Source organism: Populus euphratica, unplaced genomic scaffold (genome assembly GCF_000495115.2).
Source record: "Populus euphratica unplaced genomic scaffold, PopEup_1.0 scaffold157.1, whole genome shotgun sequence".
Classification (NCBI taxonomy): domain Eukaryota; kingdom Viridiplantae; phylum Streptophyta; class Magnoliopsida; order Malpighiales; family Salicaceae; genus Populus; species Populus euphratica.
Window position 1 is genome coordinate 15,842 of NW_011500044.1, and position 23,041 is coordinate 38,882.

A 23,041-nucleotide genomic window follows, 5' to 3' on the forward strand; every position below is an offset into this window, starting at 1 on the left:
CCGAACTTGACTTCGTAATTTTTAATTAAAAAACTAACAAATGTGATCAATTGATGGCCATATGCTCATGTGAGGTTATTTCAAATAATGATGCAAATTGTGCATTTTTCCCCCTTTTATACAAAACAATTTGGTGTTATAGTCACAATAAAATATCAAAGTTCTTTGGACAAATCAACGGCCATCGTTTCAATTGAAAATAGTAAGCTGAAGGCTGTCATTTCCGTTATGGGGTGGCCATTTTAGAAGGACTTAAATATGTGAAAACCTTTCAAGAACAAGGAGGATTTTGAATAGTTTCCAGACTTTGGTTTAGATTCGTACCACACCTAGCAATCAGAAACTTATGGGATTTCACAATATTTTCTCATTTTGGAAGTTTGCCGGCAGCTTCAGCTAGCACAAGTGTGTGGTGGGTTTGTCAATAAGTCAGAATTGTAGGGTTAGATCAAGTTGTCTTTCTTCATTCATGGAAAAAAACAAGAAATTCCGCGTTTGGTTTGCCAAGACTGTTGGCGCTCAAGGCAACTTGTCCAATTTGTTCCATGTTGATGTTCTTTCTCAATCAATTGCTTGATACCAATTTGTACATTTTTTTAAAGTTTTTCTTTCTTCATTCATGGAAAATAAATGTTGAAACTCTATCTTCTCTCTATTCTTTGGAACAAAGATATGAGTGGCCCCAGTATCACATATTTCCATATAGTTTCTTCTCTATGTTCTCCTTATTTTTTTAGCACCTTTTGTGAAGAAGATGCAATCACAACCATACCCTATAAAACATTTTTTTCATTTTGGGTAGCTTTTCAAATTATCTTCCCAAAACTTCTCTCGAACATCCATTTTTCCTTTCTATGCCAACATCCCTAATAATATATCATTTTGGGGTCTCTTTATCATCCACAAATGTCTCCAACGAAACGTGGCCATATGCTATTCAAATTCATAATTCCATCACTTTCTTATGTATCCCAAAATTCTTTAAGTAATGGATATTAACTATATATTAAAAGATCCGAGTTTTCGTTTTTCATTTTTTTAACTCTTTTCTCAATTGCAATTGTATCTTTTTATAGCTTAATTAGATAGAATTGAATTTATAATTATAGAAAAAAATCAAATTAAAAGATAAATGACTAAGAAATAAAGCGTGGAAAAACATCACTTACTCCAAATTGACAATAATTTTAATTTTTTTTTATAGTTTATTTATTTATTTACTAGTCCTTGAATTGAAGAGAGAATAGAGAAAATAATTGAAAATGATGACAAAGAGAAAGATTAGTCATAAGTTATTTTTACTATAATTGAAAATTTTATTTCATAACAATGTTTAATATAACTCTAGAATAACCTTTGAGATATCTTTTTTTTTTTGGTAAGTATAACCTTTGAGATATCCCATACGCGAGAACATGCAAAATATAACAAATCCTAATAAATAAAAGAATGCCAACATAATTTGTGATGATAAATTAAAATTAAATAAATTCTAATGATGAAAATTAAAAAAAAAATGTAGAAGAAAGAGATTAGTCATAAATAATGGAATTAAAAGGCAAATGTCTCTTTTGTTTTAATATATAGTGTTAATAATTTTTTTTAATGGTTTTATTCTATTGATGTTTTTCTTAATTAGTGGTAGGATTGAAATTACTATTCTATTAAGGATATAGTAATTAGTAATAATAATAATAAGTATATAATTATATATATAGTTATGGATTTTTAAATATCGGGTTTGAGCATAGGCATTGAACACGGCACCATTATCTGCAAGGAAAAGCCCTGCCCCTTCAAGAGTTCCCCGCTACGAGGGTTTTATTTTTTTTCATCTTTAAAAGTTGCTGACTTTGGATGGCTGCTGAGTGTAAAGGTTATCCCCGTCATTTTAGTTGTCAAGAGATCCCTAAAAGAGCCTTTTTGCACGTGCCAATCCTCGTCAAGGTGCCGAGTGCCATATATTTTATGGTCAATTCAAAGTAGGTGTCCTTAATAAATAAATAAGAAAACAGTTTCATTAATAAAAAAATAAAAATAAAAACCATGGGCTTGTACCAACAATTAAATATCACAAGGCCATACCACTTCACCATGTACGCAAGCACGGTGCCAATGGATTCTTCAAAATTAGTGCTCCTTCTTTCGTTCTCTTACATCCTTCTACTCCAACCTTCCCTTACAACTGCTCAGCCGAAATTCATTTATTATAACTGTAACTACAACAACACCGGCAACTACACAACCAATAGCACGTACCAAAGAAACCTCAACAGCCTTCTTTCCTCCCTAGCATCCGACACTCAAATTGACTACGGATTTTACAATCTATCCGTTGGCGAATTTCCTGATCGAGTAAATGCAATTGCACTATGCAGAGGAGACGTTGCGGTTGATGTTTGTCGAAGTTGCGTTAATGACTCTGCTCATAAGATCTTAGAGGTTTGTCCTAACAAGATGGGGGCATTTGGAGTTTACGCACTCTGTATGATACGATACTCAAACAGATCTATATTCGGTGTTGTAGATGAGCAACCATCTTTCTACAATTGGAATTTACAGAATGTTTTGGATGTAACTCTATTTAATCAGGCACTCCAAACATTATTTGCCAGACTTCGAGACAAAGCTGCATCAGGGAACTCTTTAAAGAAGTTCGCAACTGGAAACCAAAGTGCTGGAGTTGAAACAGTATATGCTATTGTTCAATGCACGCCTGACTTGTCTGAGGGGCAGTGCTCCAGTTGCCTGCTTGACCTTTTTCGGATGAGTACAAACTGTTGTAATGGGAACGTACGAGGGAAGATTGGAGCTAAACTCATAAGACCAAGCTGCAATTTGAGGTGGGAGATTGGACAATTTTTTAATGGTACACTTGAGATATTACCATCACCTCCACCACCACAAATATCATCACCTACATCTCTTCCTGCACCAGCACAAGGTAGGCCTTGGATTGTTATTAACTCCCTCCTGCACTTTGATTTTGATGTTTTGATTTAGTAATTTTATAGTTTAATGATCCTTAAATCATTCAATTTCAATTAGGTATGGCAAAAAGAGAAAAAAGAAAAGTAGGAGTGCATTAATTAATTAATATTAAGAGTAGAGTAAATTACAATAACCTTCTTGAGATATTATAAAATTATAGAGAGCATCAAGAAAAAAGCCTTTTCCATATATAAAAACATATTGCTGAAGCTTTATCCAAAATCCATTTGAAAAGATATTTAAATTAAAAAACTAAACAAATTAGAGAAAGAATATAAAAAATGGGACTTGGTTATTTTATTAGTACATCAGCAATATTAATTTCAGCCGTTTCTTATTTCTTATTTTTATATTTTTATCTACTTTTGGAATTTTTTTAGTACATCAGCAATATTAATTTCAGCCATTTCTTATTTCTTATTTCTTATTTTTATATTTTTTTCTACTTTTGGAATTTGTTTTATTTAACTATTTTTTTATAACAGCAATTAAAGATACTTTGGATATAGTCGAGGTGTTTTGTCAAATTTTCAAAATTTTAAATGTTTTCTATAATTTTGTAATAGGAGTTATTGTAATTTAGCCTAAAAAATCTGTTTATTATTTTTTATGGTTTAGATTATGGAACATGATAGGATTTGAATATATTCTTTTAAAAGAAATGAAAATTAGCTGATTGTTAAGCTTTTTGCGAGTCATGGGGACAACTTTGCTTTGGGTCATCAGGCCTCAATCATTGGGACTGTCCACATTCCGAACTCACAAGTCTCGAATCAAGTTCCTCAAAATTTTAGGGCCACGTTGGTTGATGCAGGAAAGAAGAGCAACACATATCGGATCATTGTCATTACTGTTGTCCCGGCTGTCGGTGCTGTGATCCTCGTCATCTGCATGTGCCTATTCATAAGAACACGAAAGCGAAGGGAAAAGGAAAGGATTGAAAGTAAGTAATAATTTGGTTGCCTGAAGATAGTATTTGGTTGTTGAATTGTATTGAAATAGACGATGAGAGGGGCTCTAATTTTTTTATTTTAAAAATAAATACATTTTTTTATTTTTTTATCTATTTTTTTTAAGCTAACTATGGATTTACGTTTCTTCCATAATTTACGTTATTTTAAAAGTACGTGAGAAGGATTCTCACAAACAGTAGACACAACACGTTTTGCACATCAAAGATGTTCAATGATTAGTTCTTCTTAAGGTTTTTTTTTTCCTTTTTATTTCTTAAGGTTATTAAATACAATTTACGTTTCTTCCATAATTTATTTTTAAAATAAAAAAAAATATAAAAATTTACGTTGATTAGAAAATATTTTTTAATCTATTTACGTTGATTTAGCTTTTAAAAACTAACTAAATACAATTTACGTTTCTTCCATAATCTCTAATTCAATTATGTTTCCGTGCATGCTAATTCGTTCAACTTTTGAAGCTGGGGACGAAATAGAAAGTGCAGAATCATTGCAATTTGCATTCAGCACCATTCGAGATGCGACAGAGGACTTCTCGGAGAAAAATAAGCTGGGACAAGGTGGATTTGGTGCTGTTTACAAGGTAGTAAAGGATATACTTCTACTTACATATAGTTAAGTCGCAATGCTCAAGAAGATACATGGAGTAATGGATTGATATGATTTCAGGGAGCACTTCCTAGCGGACAAGAGATTGCTGTGAAAAGACTTTCTAAGGACTCTGGGCAAGGAGATTTGGAATTCAAAAATGAAGTCTTATTGGTGGCAAGACTCCAGCACCGGAATTTGGTCAGGCTTCTAGGTTTCTGCTTGCAAGGAATTGAAAGGCTTCTTATCTATGAGTTTGTGCCTAATGCGAGCCTTGATCACTTCATATTTGGTAAGGCTAGCAACCAGCAAATTTACAGTTGTATTATAAGCAATTGAGTCTCCTTCGAAATAAGAAGCACAAATGAATGTTTCTCGTACTCTTTCACTTGAGTAAATTGAGCCATGCGATTCCTTGAACTGTAGATCCAATCAAGCGTGTGCATTTGAACTGGGAGAGACGTTACAAGATTATTGGAGGAATTGCGCGAGGGCTCCTTTACCTTCACGAGGATTCTCGACTTCGAATCATTCATCGTGACCTCAAAGCCAGCAACATTTTGTTAGATGAAGAGATGAATCCGAAAATTTCAGATTTTGGGATGGCGAGGTTGTTCGTAGTGGATCAAACTCAAGGCAATACAAGTAGAATTGTGGGAACCTAGTAAGTATCTGAACATGATGAACAGCACAATTACCATTTATTAAGCTCATCCTTTATTGCATCGTATCAAAGAAAAAGAAATGAAAAGTCCCAACAATATAAATGATGTTAAACATTGTCACCATTGTCGAATCTAATAATATTAAACTTTTCGTTGATGATAAACAGTGGCTATATGGCTCCAGAATATGCAATGCAAGGACACTTCTCGGTCAAGTCAGACGTATTTAGTTTCGGCGTGCTAGTTTTGGAGATTGTGACTGGTAAAAAAAATAGTTTTCGCAATGGAAATGACATAGAGCACCTTATGAGCAATGTAAGTATAGAACAATTCACAAATCAAACACGTTATTTAAGGCTTTATAGGGATATCTGCAAGCCCTTCAGTATTGTGAATTCACTTTGTATAAATTTTGTAGGCATGGAGAAACTGGAGGGAAGGGACTGCTCAAGATATCATAGATCCCGTTTTGAGTAGTGGCTCAGCAACAGAAATGATGAGATGCATCCACATTGGGTTACTCTGCGTTCAAGAAAATGTAGCTGAAAGGCCGACAATGGCTTCAGTAGTTCTCATGCTAAGCAGCTCTTCCCTCACATTGCAAATACCTTCTCAACCTGCATTTTTTATGAACAGCAGCACATATCAATCAGATCTGTCATCCTCAATGGGGCATAATTCAAGGGTGACTGAGTCCTCGCTATCTGAATCTGAAGCTGTGATCCCTTTGTCCAAAAATGAGGTTTCAATTACTGAGTTGTATCCTAGATAATGGTTTAGATGCAGAGATTTAATATAAAACCAGTTCTGTGGTTTCAGTCAATCATTTGAATGTTTGGATTGGGATAAATATTTGACATCGTATCAATGTTTTATTGACCTTAGAATATCACTACTTTTATTTTTTCTTATTAGATTAATAAAATTAAGCATAAAATTTAATTAATGACCTTTGAATGTTTTAATTGAGAATGATATTCTTTTTTGTACATTTTCCGATTTATCATTTTTGGTCATCCTTAATACATTTATGTTATTCATACATAACTGAATGGCAAGTGGGCGATAGTGCGTGTCGTACATCAATTTTTTGACAACATTTATGTTATTCATACATTGTTATATTTTGTTATTTATCATTGGAAAAAATGATTGAAATAATACTTCATCATTGAAAAAGAAAAAAATTATTGAAATGCATGAATACGAGCGGTCGAATGAAGGGTTATGTTCGGGGCTGAAGTAATGGTTATGTTTCGTATAAAACTACCTCGAAAAAGAAAAAACAAATGAAAAAAAAATGATATGAATATCATTTTGATGAAATATTTTTCTTTTTTAATAGTCTGTAATATTATTGTTATAAAAAAAGATAGCATTTTGTTACCATTTTTAAAACTATTTAAGATGTGTTCTTTTATGATAAAGAATCAGACTATATTTATAAATTAAGCCCCTCGAATTGTTTATCGAATCAAAGGATATTGATGTATAATATTGGAATCATTTATATAAGAGAAAAAAATATAATGAAACCTTTTTATTTTTCATGAGGTAACATGTATTGAAATTCATATATATAGCCAGTAATATGCACTAAGTTGAAATCATTTTACAAATGATCACTTCAATATTTAATTCAAATAAAACATTAATTGAATAGTAATTATAGAACTATAATCTGAAATAATAATTAATTAATAGGTTAGTATTTTGAAATGTTTTCTATTTTTTTTAAATAATACAATAGATAAATATGATTTTTATTTTTTAGAAGATATTTTCAAAATGAAGATTTAGAATTAAGTGTTCATTTTTACTACTTATTTAAATTTTTATATTGAAATTAACTCATACACCTTATTATATATATAAAGGACTGATATCAATTCAAGATTTACTGGGTTGAAACTATTAAATCCTTGTATTTAACTTGACATAATCAACTATATAATTATATCAAGTAAACGGGTTGATTACTTGTTTATTGTTACAATCTAATTTTTTATTTATTTTATTTTTTAAAAATAATAAAAATGATGATGAAAAAAGAAAAAAATAAAATGAATGAAGAATAAATTGAAAGTTAAGTTAAGACAATATAAATTAAAACTTTGAAGACTTAATTAAAGTTTGGATTAGTTTAAATAATCCAATCAAGAGCTTAATTGAATAATTGATGATAAGTATGGGGACTTAATTGAACTTGAAATTAGTTTAATTAATGAAACAAGGAGTTTAATTGAAGAAATACAAAAGTTTGGGGCTGATTGGCAAGAAATTAAAGGACTATTGTGTACATAATGATAAAATTAAAGGTCTTAATTATAATTTACCAGGGCTTGATTACAAAATTGCAGAACGTCGGTTACCAAATTGAAAATGGCTATTCCCATCCCAAAACGGCACCACTTCAATGGACACTGTTCATCTCCTTAAGCAGACCAAACTGGAAGAGGAAAAGCCGCCCCGCGCCTCACGATGCGTCTCCTTCATCAATGTAACGGTCTTGTGAGTCCGTTTCATTTGCCTTACCAACGCATGGCATTCTATGTCTTTATATAAGCCAGCGGAAAGCCACATGGGCTGGGGGATAGAACCGAAAACTATTAAATCCTTGTATTTAACTTGATATAATCAACCATATAGTTATATCAAGTAAACTGGTTGATTGCTTGTTTATTGTTATAATTTAATTTTTTATTTTTTTTATTTTTATTTTATTTTTAAAAAATAATAAAAATAATGATGAAAAAAGAAAAAATAAAATGAATGAAGAATAAATTGAAATTTAAGTTAAGACAATATAAATTAAAACTTTGAAGACTTAATTAAAGTTTGGATTAGTTTAAATAATCCAATCAAGAGCTTAATTGAATAATTGATGATAAGTATGGGGACTTAATTGAACTTGAAATTAGTTTAATCGATGAAACCAGGGGTTTAATTGAAGAAATACCAAAGTTTGGGGCTGATTGGCACGAAATTAAAGGACTATTGTGTACATAGTGATAAACTTAAAGGTCTTAATTATAATTTACCAGGGCTTGATTACAAAATTGCAGAACGTCGGTTACCAAATTGAAAATGGCTATTCCCATCCCAAAACGGCACCACTTCAATGGACACTGTTCATCTCCTTAAGCAGACCAAACTGGAAGAGGAAAAGCCGCCCCGCGCCTCCCGATGCGTCTCCTTCATCAATGTAACGGTCTTGTGAGTCCGTTTCGTTTGCCTTACCAACGCGTGGCATTCTATGTCTTTATATAAGCCAGAGAAAAGCCACATGGGCTGGGGGATAGAACCAAGGGGACAGAAGAGAAAACGCTGGGGGAAGACGCAAACAGAAGAAATTTCAAGAAACAGAGGGGAAGAACAGGGAGAAAACTAGAGGATAGGGGAACGAAAAAGAACAAAAAACAGAGAACGAACCGGAGGACATAACACAGGGGAGAAGACGGACAAGTAAAAAAAACCAGAGAAGCAGGGAGCGAACACAGAGAAAAAGGAAAACGAAGATCAGAGAGGACTGTGGAGAAAACACACATAGAACAAAGGAGGATAGAAAACACAGAGAGAGAACCAAGAAACCAGGGGAAAAAAAGGAACAAACACAGGTGACACAAAAAAGACATAGCAAACACAGTAGAGAGAGAGAGAGAGAGAGAGATCAGAGAAGAGGAAGGAACCCATAAAGTTAAAAAAGAGGGCAGAGAGAAAGAAGACTAGAGGAAGAACAAGAGGAAAACAGTGAGGAGAAAATTGCATCAGCCGGCCAGACCTCCCTGCGTTTTCCCTTCCCTTTGCATTTTTATTACTATGTTTTTGTTAGCAGTTCACGCACGCCTGCGGGTTAAAAAGCAATGGCCAGCCGGGTCACTGGCTTAGGCCATCTGGTCCAGTGCAGCCCTTATGGATACCCAGCCCAAAAAAAGTTGAGGCTGGATTAGGTCTCAGACCCAGCTGATTCAATCTGTTTATGGTTAACGATTTATTTAGCAAAACATATCATTTTATTTTATTTTTTTAATTGAATTCTTTTTTGTTTTGATATCTGATTAAATAAGTTTTTTTTATATAAAATTCAAGAAAAAATGGAAGATTTTCGTTGATTTATTTACCGATCTCTTACATTTTTTTCGGGTTGTTTTGTTTTAGATATTTCACTGCATATTTGATCTATGAATTTTTAATATGAAATACAACTCTAATATATGATATATTTTCTTCTTCTTTTTTTTTTTTTAAATTAAAATAAAAAAATATATTCATTTTTTTAAATTTATTGTACTAATTTATTAACTGATGTTAGAGGTAAGAATACCATATGTTTTTTTTGTTATGTAATATTTATCAACGCTAGAATTGGAAATATCCGTAATTGAATATTTACTGATGCTAGAGTTAGAAATATTATCATCAGTAGCATAATATAACAAACTCTTAGGAATTCAATATAAAATTAGCAATTTAACTTACCTCAAATAGAATGCTTAAAGGGTGATAATATCTTTTATTTTACGTAACCAGTCCAATACCATAAAATCTTTGCTAATTAGTTAGGGTTCTTGGTGATTATACTACTAAGTGGAAATTCTTGTCACCAAGAAAAAATCTTAAAAAGTGTATATCTTTAAGTGGTAGAAAAATCTTGAAAAGAAAATATCTTTAAATGGTGTAAAGATCTTAGTGTGAATTCATCAAACAACTATTGTAGTCTTTAAACTTGAACTAGTAAAAAAATACAATGCTCAAATACAATTTTGATACTTAAGGTGTTGATATTGGCTTACTAAACCACATTAAAAATGATTTTGCTATTTCTTTGCCTATACTAGTTATTTGAAACATTTTAATTATATTATTAGCTAATTATTTTTATTTTAATTAATTATAATATTTGTTATTTTTAGTGCTACACCTAACCTCCCCTGTATGTATTGTTACCTTACTGATATTTTTGGATTTGTTAAATTAATTTGGTGATGTTGAGTTAACTTCCACTTAGTTGAATTGATACTTGACTTACATGAATACTATGGTAGAGAGATTTTAATGTTTAACTGCTGCTATGACAGATTAATAACAATGGAAAAGAGTTATCCATGTCCTTCTCATTTTTTATTTTTTTTACGTTTAAGAGAACATTGTATTCAAGTTTTCTTTGGACGTTATGATATTGTAACTAATGTTCACTAATAAAAAAAAAAAAAACTTGCAAGAAGATTAGCGACACCTCAAAGGGAACAAGCTAAAAATAATTTTATAATGTTAACTACGACCATGCGCGTGGGTATTTATGCTAGTGATTCCGATATTCGCTAACGTGTTGTTTATAGTGATTAATTAATGACGTTGTTTTGCTATTCCAACATCAAAGTTCTGAAATTCTAACACAGCAACGCTTGTGGGGGACATCTGGTAGGTCCAATTTTGAACTCGACAAATAATATCTCGATTTTTCTCCATGAATATTCAGCAACGCTAGTGTGGGACATCTGGTAGGTCCAATTTTGAACTCGACAAATAATATCTCGATTTTTCTCCATGAATATTCAGCAACGCTAGTGTAGGACATCCGGTAAGTCTTCAAACCAAACAAGAAGTTAGACTGAGTCTATTGACTTCTTCTTTGTTTTTTTTTGTCACAGCCAATGTGTCTGTGTCTTCCACGGAGCCTTTGAATAATTTTATACAGTCTAAAGGCAATTAAGCAGTCAGGAATTGGGACCACAAGTAAAGTCGCCATTTCACACTGTGATAACGATCATTTCCCACCCACAACCTTTGCCATAAATCTAAAATGCAGCCTAACTACAAAAAAAAAAATAAAAAATGAATTTCTTATAGATTAAATAATTTTTTTTATTATTGGGAACGCTATTTGCACGTTGAATAAATATATTTTTTTGTTAATTAAAAGAACTGGGTAAATCATTTTAGTAATCAACTACCTTTGCCATAAAACTAAAATGCAGCCTAACTAACTATCTAGGTGGTGGCCAAGTGATAAGGACTTGGGATCAAAGGATTTGCTCCTTCTGTAATCTCAGGTTCGAGTCCTTGGTTACTCATATGATGGCCACTAGAGGCTTACATGGTCGTTAACTTCAGGGCCCGTGGGATTAGTCGTGGTGCGCGCAAACTGGTCCGGACACCCACGAATCTAAAAATAAAAAATGCAGCCTAACTACAATAAATAAATGGATGATACATTGATAAATGCATTGATATATAAATAGATTTTTTAAAAAAATTCTTATTTATAATGGATGATACATGACAACAGAAAGAAATCAATTAGATTTATTTTGTAATAAATCAATTAATCACTTGAATATCTCTAAGAAAACCCCACGATTTAACCTCAAAACTTCTTGATCGATTCTTACGCGGAAAGTCAAGATATATAGTACTTTCCAATAGATGGCACCATCGAAATTGCTACCTCTTTTTTTGTCCTAAATTCGTTAACAAATTGGCCATGCCAATGTGGCCAGTAGCCTCTTGGTATATAAAATACCATCTATGCAAGGGATTTCTTTCACGAAGAAAGAAATTGTGAACAGAAGTTAATATTTCCTCTGTTGAAATGGGTTCTAAAACTATCGTCTCTCTTCTTTTTCATGTTATTATCGCAAGCATCACTCTTACCGGTGCTGAAGTCTGTTATAACACAGGAAACTTTACAGCTAATAGCACCTATGCAAAAAACCGAGACCTTGTTCTCCGTTCACTAGCTGCCAATGTCACAGCCAGTGGGGGTTTCTATAATACTACAATAGGTTTAGGCAATGACACAGTTTATGGTCTTGTGCTCTGTATGGCTTCCCTATCAGCTGAAAATTGTTCCAGCTACGTCAATTCTACTATTCAAACTCTCATGGCAGCATGTCCAAACCAAAAAGAAGCAATTTCATGGGGAGGGAATCCAGTTCCATGTATTGTACATTATGCGAATCGTTATTTTTTAGGATCACTTGATCCATCTCCTCCTAGAATTGTATATAATTTGGGTATCATTGACGCAACTTTTAGACAGTTTGAACAATTTTGGAGTGGTTTGGGAGAAACGGTAAAAAACGCTTCCACGGGCTCATCCAGGCTTATGCCAGCAGTTGAGACAGCAGACCTACCATCCACTCAAAAAATTTATGTATTTATGCAGTGCACTCCTGATGTATCACCGAGTAATTGCAGTGTTTGCCTACAACAATCCGTAGATGCCTATAAAAGTTGTTGCTACGGGAATCAAGGAGGTATTGTCCTGAAACCAAACTGTGTTTTTCGGTGGGAGATTTATCCCTTCTACGACTTATTTCCACAAGTAACATCTCCATCACCATCACCATCACCATCTCCGTCTCCATCTCCATCATCTCCTCCATTTGTTATTAGTTCTCCTCCACCAACCAATACCACAATCAGGAAAGGTAGGCTAACTTCTTTTTCTATACTGAAATTATTCCACTTGTTTCACGGTTTCCAGTTTCGGCTTCTGTAATTTCTATCTTAAACATGGCTGGGATTGGCAGGGAAGGAGAATACTGCTTCTCGGACAGTTATTGTTACCATCGTCCCTACATCTATCTTCTTGGCACTTGTTATCCTCATTCTCACCATTTTCCATTTTAGGAAGCCAAAGCAAGAGGTCGAAAGTAAGTTATAGCTTATTGGTTCTTACATATTAAACAGCTTGGGTTCATTAATGCGAATCAAATTCACTAGATAATTTGTTTTTCTTCCAAACAATCTACAAATTAATTTTGGAAACAAAACATTAACAACTTGCATTTTGTGAAGATTTCGATGAAATTAGTAGTACAAAATGCTGGGAATTCAAATTCGCCACCATCAAACTTGCAACAAACGACTTCTCTGATGATAATAAGCTTGGACAAGGTGGTTTTGGTGCTGTTTACAAGGTACTTTATTATAACTAGTAGAAAATAAACGGCATCGATTTTTTTTATTTTTTAAAAAAGAACTTTGAAGGTTAATTCATTTTTCAAATTGATGCACTTAATCTTCTCTGTTTCCTTTTCTCAATGGATATATGCTTCAGGGTATACTTGCAGACGGACAAACTATAGCTGTAAAGAGATTATCAAGTAATTCTGGGCAAGGAGAAGTTGAATTTAAGAATGAGGTACGGCTACTAGCCAAACTTGATCACCGGAATCTTGTTAGGTTACTGGGGTTCTGCTTGGAAGGAACAGAAAAGCTTCTAATCTACGAGTTTGTGCCTAATTCAAGTCTCGATCAATTTATACATGGTAATCCCGAATTCCATATTATCTTTTTTTTTTCCTCTTCATTTTTTTTATAAAGATCAATTCATGTTTGTAAGAGAATTGTAACTAGTCTCAAATTCTATAGACAAGTTTTCCGAAGTTTCTGAAGCTTTCATTTTATGAACGCTTAGATCCAAACAAACGATTCATCCTGGATTGGGAGAAGCGCTGCAAAATCATAGAAGGCATAGCTAGAGGGATCCTGTACCTGCATCAAGATTCTCAGCTCCGGATTATTCATCGTGATCTCAAGCCTAGCAACATTCTGTTAGATGGAAACATGAATGCTAAAATTTCAGATTTTGGAATGGCAAAGTTAATGAAAACTGATCAAACTCATGATGCTGCATCGAGGATCGCTGGAACCTTGTAAGTCTAATTTATAGCAATAATGAAAGAGGTGTGAATACTGAATGCTTATGATTCGCACCATTGCAACTAAGATCTGTTAATGTACCATTTCAGTGGCTATATTGCTCCAGAGTATGCAAGGCAAAGACAGTTCTCGGTCAAGTCAGATGTGTTTAGTTTTGGAGTGCTAGTCTTGGAGATTGTGAGCGGTCGAAAACATAGTTTCCGCGATGGAGATGACATGGAGCACCTTACGAGCCATGTAAGTACAACTATCTACAAATGAAACACATCATTGAAAGATTTACCCTTCAATATTGTGAATTCACTTCGGATAAATTTTGTAGGCATGGAGACGTTGGAGGGAAGGGACTGCTTTAGATCTTATAGATCCCATTTTGAGGAACGACTCAACAGCTGCAATGATGAGATGCATCCACATCGGGTTACTCTGCGTTCAAGAAAATGTAGCTGACAGGCCGACAATGGCTTCAGTTGTTCTGATGCTAAGCAACTCTTCTTTTACTTTACAAATACCTTCTAAACCAGCATTTTTTATTAGCAGAAGAGCATATCAAGCAGCTTCTTCATTGACCAGCTATACTTCAAGGATGACGCAATCCCACCTTAAGACTGTCCCACCATCGAAGAATGAGATTTCAATTACTGAGTTAGATCCTCGATAATTTCCTCATCATATAGCGAAAGAATGGGGTTTGTCATTATTAAGAAAATAATCCAGTAAATATTCTTGACTATTTCCTAATTAACTAAAGGAAGAAATCAAGGGAGAGAACAATTCAAGACAATCACAAAATTATTTCGGTCATCTTAAAGAGAATGATGAAACATCTTGTATAATTTGTTCTATTATATTTCATTATATATTTTGTTGTATGACAATATAATTTCTACATGAGTTGAATAAATATATATAATTAAATTATGGAATTGTAAAATTCTTTTATATTCTAAACTTCTACATTGTATTAGAGCAAGTTAATTATATCTTACTTTAAATATTAACTTCTTTTTTTTTGGCAAGTGACTTTATACCGTCTATTCAATCACTTTAAAACACTGTGTTTTTAATTTTTTTTATTGTCTGCCTTCTATTTTATTTACTATTTTATTTCAATGATTCATCAAATCTTGAATTATTGATTCATCTTTCTATTTGGAGTATTTACTCCTTGTTTATTGTTATGAAAACAAGTATTTACTCCTTCAAGTCTCTATCATTTATTGCTATGAAAACCATAAATGTGCCTTTTGTGGCATAACTTTTCTACTTGGAGTATTTACTCCTTGTTTATTGTTATATCCGAGAAGAAAACATCAAATTTTGACTTTGAATTTGATTTACGGTTGTTCCCGTAATATTCTTAGGTTGCAAGCATACAATAAGCTCAACCTAATTATTGATTAATAATGATTATTTATTGATAACGGTCACTTTAATAAGCAAGCGAGGCTACGATGACAATACAGGTGATGTTAGTATATGCTCATTAAAATTAAATTATCATTGGTTTCACAGGGTATGTTAAGTAATAATCAAGGTAAATAACCAATGAAAAAATGTTTCATAGGTTGTAACCCATTTTATCACAAATTTAATTTTTATTATCACAAATTGGTCATCCTAACATTCATTGTTAGTATCCCTATTCTTTTGAAGACTTGTCACATCAAGTATGTAAATCTATTAACTCATTTTTTATGTTAATTTTTTGGTATTTTTGTATAATATATGTAGTTTGTTTGTATATTTACTTGTTTTATAACTTTTTGCTTGAGAAATTTATGGTATAAAAGAATGATTTTGTATTTGTTAGGGTTTATTTGAGATTTTAAAAAATTATATTTGTTTGTTATTTGATGAAATTAAGTTTAATTTTATAATATAAACGTAATATAATAAAAAAATTTCACAATTTAAATATTATTTAGTTATTATATTTTATGACCAGTTTTTTTTTTTTTAAGAAACATATAATACTTGATTGTATAAAAGATACGGAAACAATTCTTCAACCCATCCAAAACTCAATCTCAATCTATTGTTGGATGTTGAATCTTCTAGTAGGATATATAAATGGGTTTAAGTGTCTTTGACTGTATAATCTAGATCGAGCCAGTAATCATCACTCATCCATGAAGACACGTAAGAACAAATTCAAGTGAAGACACCCGACTTAGGGTTGATGAAGCCAACTTGAGGGATAAATTGAATATCTTCGAGCAACTGTTGGCATATCTCACTAGTATCTATGTTCCACCTTGCTCTTTTATTTCTTGTAAAGATCCATTTTTGTTTCATTTTTTATATTTTTTCTAGTAGATAGATAAATTAAATTTAATAATATTTTTTTAAAATTAAGAATATAATTTTTTTATTTTAATTTAATTCTGTTTTATTTTTTTGATTGCATTGTTTGTTTTATTTTTTTTAAATAATTATATACGGACAAAATATAAAATTCCAATAAAAGTACTAAAAAGTAAAGCTAAGATCAAATTATTGAGAATGGCGATTAACAATTTGCAAAACCAATAGGGATATAAAATTCTTTAAGCTCTAAGAAAAAATAACCCTAACTTTTTTCCTTCATAGTTGCCGCAAGTTTTCCACTGCAATAAAAATGTAATTGCTTAATAAGGGAGTGTTTGGATTATGATAGAAATTGATTTCTAAAGTGTTTTTTTTTTTGTGAAATACATTAAAAAAAAATATATTTTTTAAAATATATTTTTAATATCTGCACTTCAAAATTATCTAAATATATAAAAATAATTTATAAAAAAAATATTACATTTAGTGAAACAATGGTTGCACTGTTGCGCTAAATAGACCCTAAGTTGATTAGAACTTATTAAAAAATTATTATTATTATATCACCACTCTTTCATTATTCCCTTCAATTTTCTATGTTTAATAAAGAAAATTATTCATCACCTTCTATGGTGATAGGATTATTTTTTTAAAAAAATATTATTGTTTTTACTATAATATATATTACTACTATCTCATTATATAATACTTCATCACTATCACAATGATTCTGCTCATTTTATGATTGATTATAATTATTTCATTGTTTATAATTAATCAATTCTATGACCTTACAATAAATTACTTTAAATTATATAGAAAAATTAACTCACATCTGTTTTACACACACACACACCCACACATAGATGGATGATCATTCCATTACATCTACTCATCTGTTTTTAATTCTGGTCAAAATCTCCTCCATCATTGACATGGAATCAACCCAAAAACCCCTCATAAATGAATGTTGGAATGGTAAGTGCCGGAATTTGAACAAAAAGAAAAAAGCAAGCCATGGATCAATTCCCAGTAGAAAACATAGAAACTGGAGAGAAAAAAAAGTTCCCAATGTTTGAAATGCAAACCAAAAATTAATAAAGAATATCGACACAATATGGTGAAAAGAATGGTGTGAAAAGTATCTGTGCATAGAATTACTTTTTTTTTTCAGCTTCAGCATTGCAGTCCGAAGTTAGGAGTATTTATGCTTGCGGTGTATCTTATATCACTCACGTCTTCACGAGAAATACACTGGAATATAATTAAAAAGAAGAAGTGTTCTGCGTCAATCTTGTGAGAAGAAGAAAGCATAAAGAGGAACTTTGTGCTGACTTATTAAATTGATTAGTATATTTTTGATAAAGTCATCACGAATCCGTGACGGCAAAGAAAGAAAAGAGGTATGACTTCAAAATCGTGAGATGACGATAGGGACGTCACGAGTCAATTAGAAACAGATTTTACTCCATTCGTTTTTGTTCTGAAATATCTAATTCCATGGTCCACATCTGCATTGGATTTAATGAAGTCAAAAGATGAACTTTTCCCATCTGACAAGAATCCACATACCCGACCCAATTCTTTATATATATATATATAGTCAATTTTATAAAAATAAATTACATCTCCATGATTCCTTCCATGAATTGCGGTGCTGTATCTCCTAAATTCGAAAAAGTTTAAATCTTAGTCCAATAATTTTGAAAATAATGTTTGATAATATTCTTTTAAAATTTATTTTATAGGAAATACATGTCACATTTCAAAAAAATATTTAAAATAATAAAATAAGATCTAAAATTTAAATTTATAATTATTATATTCACGAGTTTGAATCTCATGACTTTCATTCGCTCTTCAAATTAATAGGATGAAGTAGTATAGACTTATATAAGTTTTAAATTTAAAAGGTTTTTATTTAAAAAATATGTTAAAAAATAATATAAATTATATTTTAAAATCTCACCTAACAGCTAAAACTATTAAATTGAGTTAAAATAATTTTTTAATATAATCACCGGATGAAATTATAGTTCATTCGAATCATGGAGAAGTTATCACCAGACAAAATTATCACTAGACAAAAAAATATATAGTTCATCGAATCATGAAGAAGTTCAGGAATGCCTTCTAACTAGTGTAAGTAACATATTTTCTCTAGAAATATTTTTCCTTCATGCATTTGGTAAGAAAATATCATTGAATGTCTGAAAGATATGTGAACATTTTAAATTAATTTCTTCCAGACATGCGATAGTTGGAATCAAGGAAGAGCGATAGTTGGAATCAAGGAAGAGCTGTAAATTTGTGAGACCCTGTTTTGACAAGGGTTTCTTCAAGAACTGATGAGGTTATCAGATACATCCATATTGGATTACTATGTGTTCAAGAAAATGTGGAAGATAGACCAACCATGGATTTAGTTATTATGATGCTTAGCAGCAACTCTTTCATTCTTCCAGTACCATCATGACCTGCATATTTCATACACTCTACCCATAGGGCAAGACGAATCAGTTAGCACCAACACAACAAAAGCTGTGAAGCTAGCTGGCATCAATTGGTGCTACCTACTAGCACCAATTCGGTGGTGCCACCTAAGTCAATAAAAGGAGTAGCAATTCGGTGTCACTTCTGGCACCAATTGGTGCTCTTATCTTTTGCAAAACAGAGATAAGAATGCTTGTTTATAAATAGATAGTGTATCCTTGCTTCATATCTAACACACAACAGAGAAATAAAAGAGAAAAAAAGGAAAGTGAGAGAGAAAAAGTTATCCCATAAAATTATGAGGTATTTATGAGAAAGTAAATGGGGTGTTTTATCCTAATAATAAAGAGTTTTTTAGTTGTTCTTCTATTATTTGAGAGATGTTGTAATTCTCACATTACTTAGTAAAATCTTTCTATACTTGCCTGTGGACATAACCTAATTGGATGAATCACGTAAATTCTTGTGTCTCATTTCTCATTTTATCTTATCTCTTACCTTTTATCTTGTCGGGTTTGCATGCTAGTATCCAGCATAGTGGTATCAAAGCCTGGCTGGTTGATGTTGTTAATACACAAAAGTTATTCTTGTATATGGTTACTATTCACATCTATGACACTATTTATCCATACAGTATTATTCATATACGTTACTATTGGTGTACATAGAAAGTCAGTGTGGTGATTAAATACAGTCTAGGAAGTTTTGTCTAAGTAGATTGAGTTTTAAGTGGAATTGTTTGTGACCCCTCCAATCTTTCCTGAGAACTTACTTAATGAAGTATTATTTATACGATACTATTTCTATATACGTTACAAACCTATGAAACTGTGATCGCTGAATAGATCACGATAAATAAAATGACAGCAAAGTACGAGATTGAGAGGTTCAAGGGGAGCAATTTCTCACTATGAAAAATGAGAATCAACGTAATTTTAAGGAAAGATAATTGCTTGACAGCAATTGAGGATTGGCCCAGGGAGATCACTGATAATGTAAAATGGAATGAGATGGATGGCAATGCTATTGCTAACATACATTTAGCATTAGCTGATAAAGTATTATCAAGTGTGGCAGAGAAGAAAACAACTAAGGAGATCTGAGAGACTCTAACAAAGCTATAAGAGTCCAAGTCTTTGCACAATAAGATTGTCTTAAAGCAGAGACTTTTTACCCTTCAAATGGTAGAAACCACGTTGATGACTAACCACATCAACACAATAAGAACTCTATTTTCACAACTTACTATGTTGGGTCAACAAATAGATGAAAATGAACATGCAGAGTTTCTACTTCAAAGTCTTCCTGATTCGTATGATCAGCTCATTATCAACTTGACTAATAATATCCTCTCAAACTATTTAGCCTTCGATAATGTTGCAGCCATTATCTTGGAAGAATAAAATAGGCGCAAAAAAAAAAGGAGACAGAAACAATTCGAACCAAGTAGAGGCGTTCTTAGTGTCAAGAGGAAGATCAACAAAGCGTGGCTACAATGGGAGTCAAAGGCAAGGGAGGCCTAAATCTAGAAGTAAGAAGATTGTGAAATGCTAAATTATTGCAGAAAAAGGCACTTCAAAAAGGATTACTGGTTTAAAAAGGGTATAAAGAATACTGCAGAGTCAACAAAACCTCAAAGATGTGTTGCAAACACCTTAGAAGATGAAGAGGTTTTATATAGTGAAGTAGCAATAATCTCTACATATAGAGAAGAGTTCACGGGGGTTTGGCTAATGGATTCAGAAGTAACATGACATATGACTCCTAATCAAGACTGGTTCCATACATATGTACCCATCTCTAGAGGCATAGTGTTCATGGGTGATAATCATGCTTTAGAGATTGTTGACATTGGCACCATCAAATTGAAGATCTATGATGGCTTAATTCATACTATTTTAGAAGTGCGACATGTAAAAGATTTAAAGAAGAATCTTTTATCCGTAGCACAAATTGATAGTCTTGGCTGTAAGATCCGAACAGATAATGAAATTATAAAAATTATCAAATAAGTACTGGTGGTTTTAAAGGCAAGAAATATAGTTGCAAACATGTTTGCATTAATAGGAGAAACATATCATGGGGCATAAACGTCAATCACATCAGTCAGTCCTATAGAAAAGAAGATGATGATTTGGCATAAAAAAACTAGGCCACATGTCAGAGAAAGGTTTAAAGGTTCTCTCTAATCAGTAGTTACTTTCTAGGCTTACAAAGATTACTTTACCTTTTTGTGAGCACTGTATTATAAGTAAAATAGTACAGCTTGAAATTTGACACATCAACAACCAGTGCATTTGTATTCCATATTGAATTTAAAATAAGAAAGGAACAATAATTATAAGGCATTAGCAATATAATGAAGGACCTAATAGAACAATCCGGAAATCCAATATGGTCCTTCTCTTGTATTCTTTTCTTACTGCACCATAGCATTTGGCTTCAAGTTCAACAAAAAACCAAAGCTTCTGCTTCCACCAAAACGAATAATGATGTGACTTAATTTGAAGCAAAGTTGCACCACCAACATGTTTCGTAACTTGCCCATTACCTTTGGATGTCATCGAGGGTCTATCTCAGAGATGGAAACCTCATTGTTAGACCATTGGGGAGATTTAGTTCTGGATTCATCCGACTCAGTTAACATTAAAGCATTCATCAATGGCAGAATCGACGTTTCTCCGTTCATAAAAAATGCAGGTTTTGAGGGTGCTGCGAGAGTGATAGAGTAGTTACTAAGCATCATAGAAACTTGAGCCATAGTTGGTTTGAGGGCTTTATTTTCCTGAACACAAACTAATCCGATGTTGATGCATCTCATAATTTCACTTCTTGGACCAATATTTAAGGCAAGATCTATTAGGTCTAAAGGTGTCCCTTCATTCCATTTTCTCCATGACTGCAAAAATTTAGATAAAGTTCATGCACATTATTCAAACAGAATCAATAAAATTAAGCACTGTTGATACTTACATAGGTTAGAAGGTCCTCTCTATCATCTCCTATGCCGCTGCCACCAATCTTTCGACCACTAACAATTTCTAAAACTAAGACACCGAAGCTATATACATCTGATTTAACTGAGAAATGTCCACGGATAACATATTCTGGAGCCATATACCCGCTGCATGGAATCATCAGATTGGATTAATTCTAGATTAAAAATGGCCGCAGAAAATCTACTATAAATTATTTCATTTTTGTCCTATCAATTATTATATTTTGAAAAATATGTGGCAGACTGGCAGTATATACTTACAAGGTCCCAACTACTCTACTCGTGCTATCTTGAGCTTGATCCATAACAAACATTCTTGCCATTCCAAAATCTGAGATTTTTGGATTCATGTTCTCATTGTTAGACTGTATCTATTGTTGTAAATATAGAGAAACTATTTGAGAGACTAGAGAAAATGAGAACTCTCATTATGCTCTTTATTTTCTATTATTCAATTCAATTCAGCTTTAGTTAGTTAGTTATATATATATACATGCAGCTGTAACAACTTAACTGCATGTAACTAACTTTGCTAACTAACTAACTGAGTGACTAACAGCTAACCAATTAACAAACTTAGTAATCATGTCTACACTTATCATCACTGTACTCTAACATCCCCCTTTAAAATTAGGAGGGTGGAGAACTAAGTCTGAGATTGCAGCAATGAGTGCGAAAGAGAGGAGCACTTAACCCTTTCGTGAGAATATCAGCAAACTGTTCCTATGAGGAAACAAATTGAACTGACAATTACTTCTGGAAAACTCGTTCATGAACAAAATGCACATCGACCTCAATGTGTTTGGTTCGTTAATGCTGAACAGGATTAAAGGATAGAGCAATGGCAGAAAGATTATCACAAAAAAGAACAGGATTATGAGGTAATGAAACATGCAGAAAGGCTAATAACTGCTTGAGCCAATCCACTTCAGTGGTAGTAAAGGATAAGGCTCAATATTCAGCCTCTATTGATGATCAGGACATAGTTTGTTGCTTTTTAGAAGACCATGATATAGGATTGTTGCCCAAAAAGATTACCAAGCCAGTAGTGGAGCGTCTGTCATTAAGATCCCCTGTCCAGTTAGCATCATTAAACGCCTTGAGCTGCAAATCTCCTTTAGTGTAAGAAATACCAATATGCAGTGTGCCTTTAAGGTAGTGTAAAATTCGTTTCACAGCAGTGAAATGAGACACCATTGGATTCTGCATAAATTACCATGTTAGACTGTATTTGTTGTTGTAAATGTAGAGAAACTGTTTGAGAGACTAGAGAAAATGAGAACTCTTGTTATGCTCTTTATTTTCTGTTATTCAATTCAATTCAGCTTTAGTTAGTTAGTTATATATATATA

At 32.5% G+C, this 23,041-nt stretch overlaps 2 protein-coding genes and 1 pseudogene across 3 annotated transcripts; 2 read left to right on the forward strand and 1 right to left on the reverse strand.

The window, feature by feature from the left end:
* The first annotated feature begins 2,055 nt into the window (after positions 1–2,055).
* LOC105107340 (cysteine-rich receptor-like protein kinase 10) lies at positions 2,056–6,110 on the forward strand. Its single transcript, XM_011001232.1, has 7 exons — positions 2,056–2,944; positions 3,806–3,934; positions 4,427–4,548; positions 4,635–4,845; positions 4,980–5,217; positions 5,386–5,533; positions 5,637–6,110. Exons 1-7 carry the CDS (start codon positions 2,095–2,097, stop codon positions 5,988–5,990), a joined length of 2,052 nt encoding a protein of 683 aa, XP_010999534.1. The 5' UTR covers positions 2,056–2,094; the 3' UTR covers positions 5,991–6,110.
* Positions 6,111–11,647: 5,537 nt separating this feature from the next.
* On the forward strand, positions 11,648–14,788 carry LOC105107341 (putative receptor-like protein kinase At4g00960). 2 transcript variants are annotated; one of them, XM_011001234.1, is made up of 8 exons: positions 11,648–12,651; positions 12,754–12,876; positions 13,022–13,143; positions 13,284–13,494; positions 13,644–13,881; positions 13,978–14,125; positions 14,211–14,409; positions 14,443–14,788. In XM_011001234.1, exons 1-8 carry the CDS (start codon positions 11,811–11,813, stop codon positions 14,547–14,549), a joined length of 1,989 nt encoding a protein of 662 aa, XP_010999536.1. In that variant the 5' UTR covers positions 11,648–11,810; the 3' UTR covers positions 14,550–14,788. The 2 variants fall into 2 exon arrangements, with proteins under 2 accessions (XP_010999536.1, XP_010999535.1); XM_011001233.1 differs by having other exon boundaries at positions 11,649–12,651; positions 14,211–14,788.
* Positions 14,789–20,992: 6,204 nt separating this feature from the next.
* Positions 20,993–23,041, reverse strand: part of LOC105107344 (putative receptor-like protein kinase At4g00960) — an 8,956-nt pseudogene continuing 6,907 nt past the window's right edge.

Coding starts and splice junctions, on each gene's coding strand:
- LOC105107340 (XM_011001232.1), top strand. CDS start 2,095: ATGTACGCAAGCACGGTGCCAATGGATTCTTCAAAATTAGTGCTCCTT. Junction 4,549..4,634: donor GATTTGGTGCTGTTTACAAG/GTAGTAAAGGAT, acceptor ATATGATTTCAG/GGAGCACTTCCTAGCGGACA. Junction 5,534..5,636: donor TAGAGCACCTTATGAGCAAT/GTAAGTATAGAA, acceptor TAAATTTTGTAG/GCATGGAGAAACTGGAGGGA.
- LOC105107341 (XM_011001233.1), top strand. CDS start 11,811: ATGGGTTCTAAAACTATCGTCTCTCTTCTTTTTCATGTTATTATCGCA. Junction 12,652..12,753: donor CAATACCACAATCAGGAAAG/GTAGGCTAACTT, acceptor TGGGATTGGCAG/GGAAGGAGAATACTGCTTCT. Junction 12,877..13,021: donor GCCAAAGCAAGAGGTCGAAA/GTAAGTTATAGC, acceptor CATTTTGTGAAG/ATTTCGATGAAATTAGTAGT.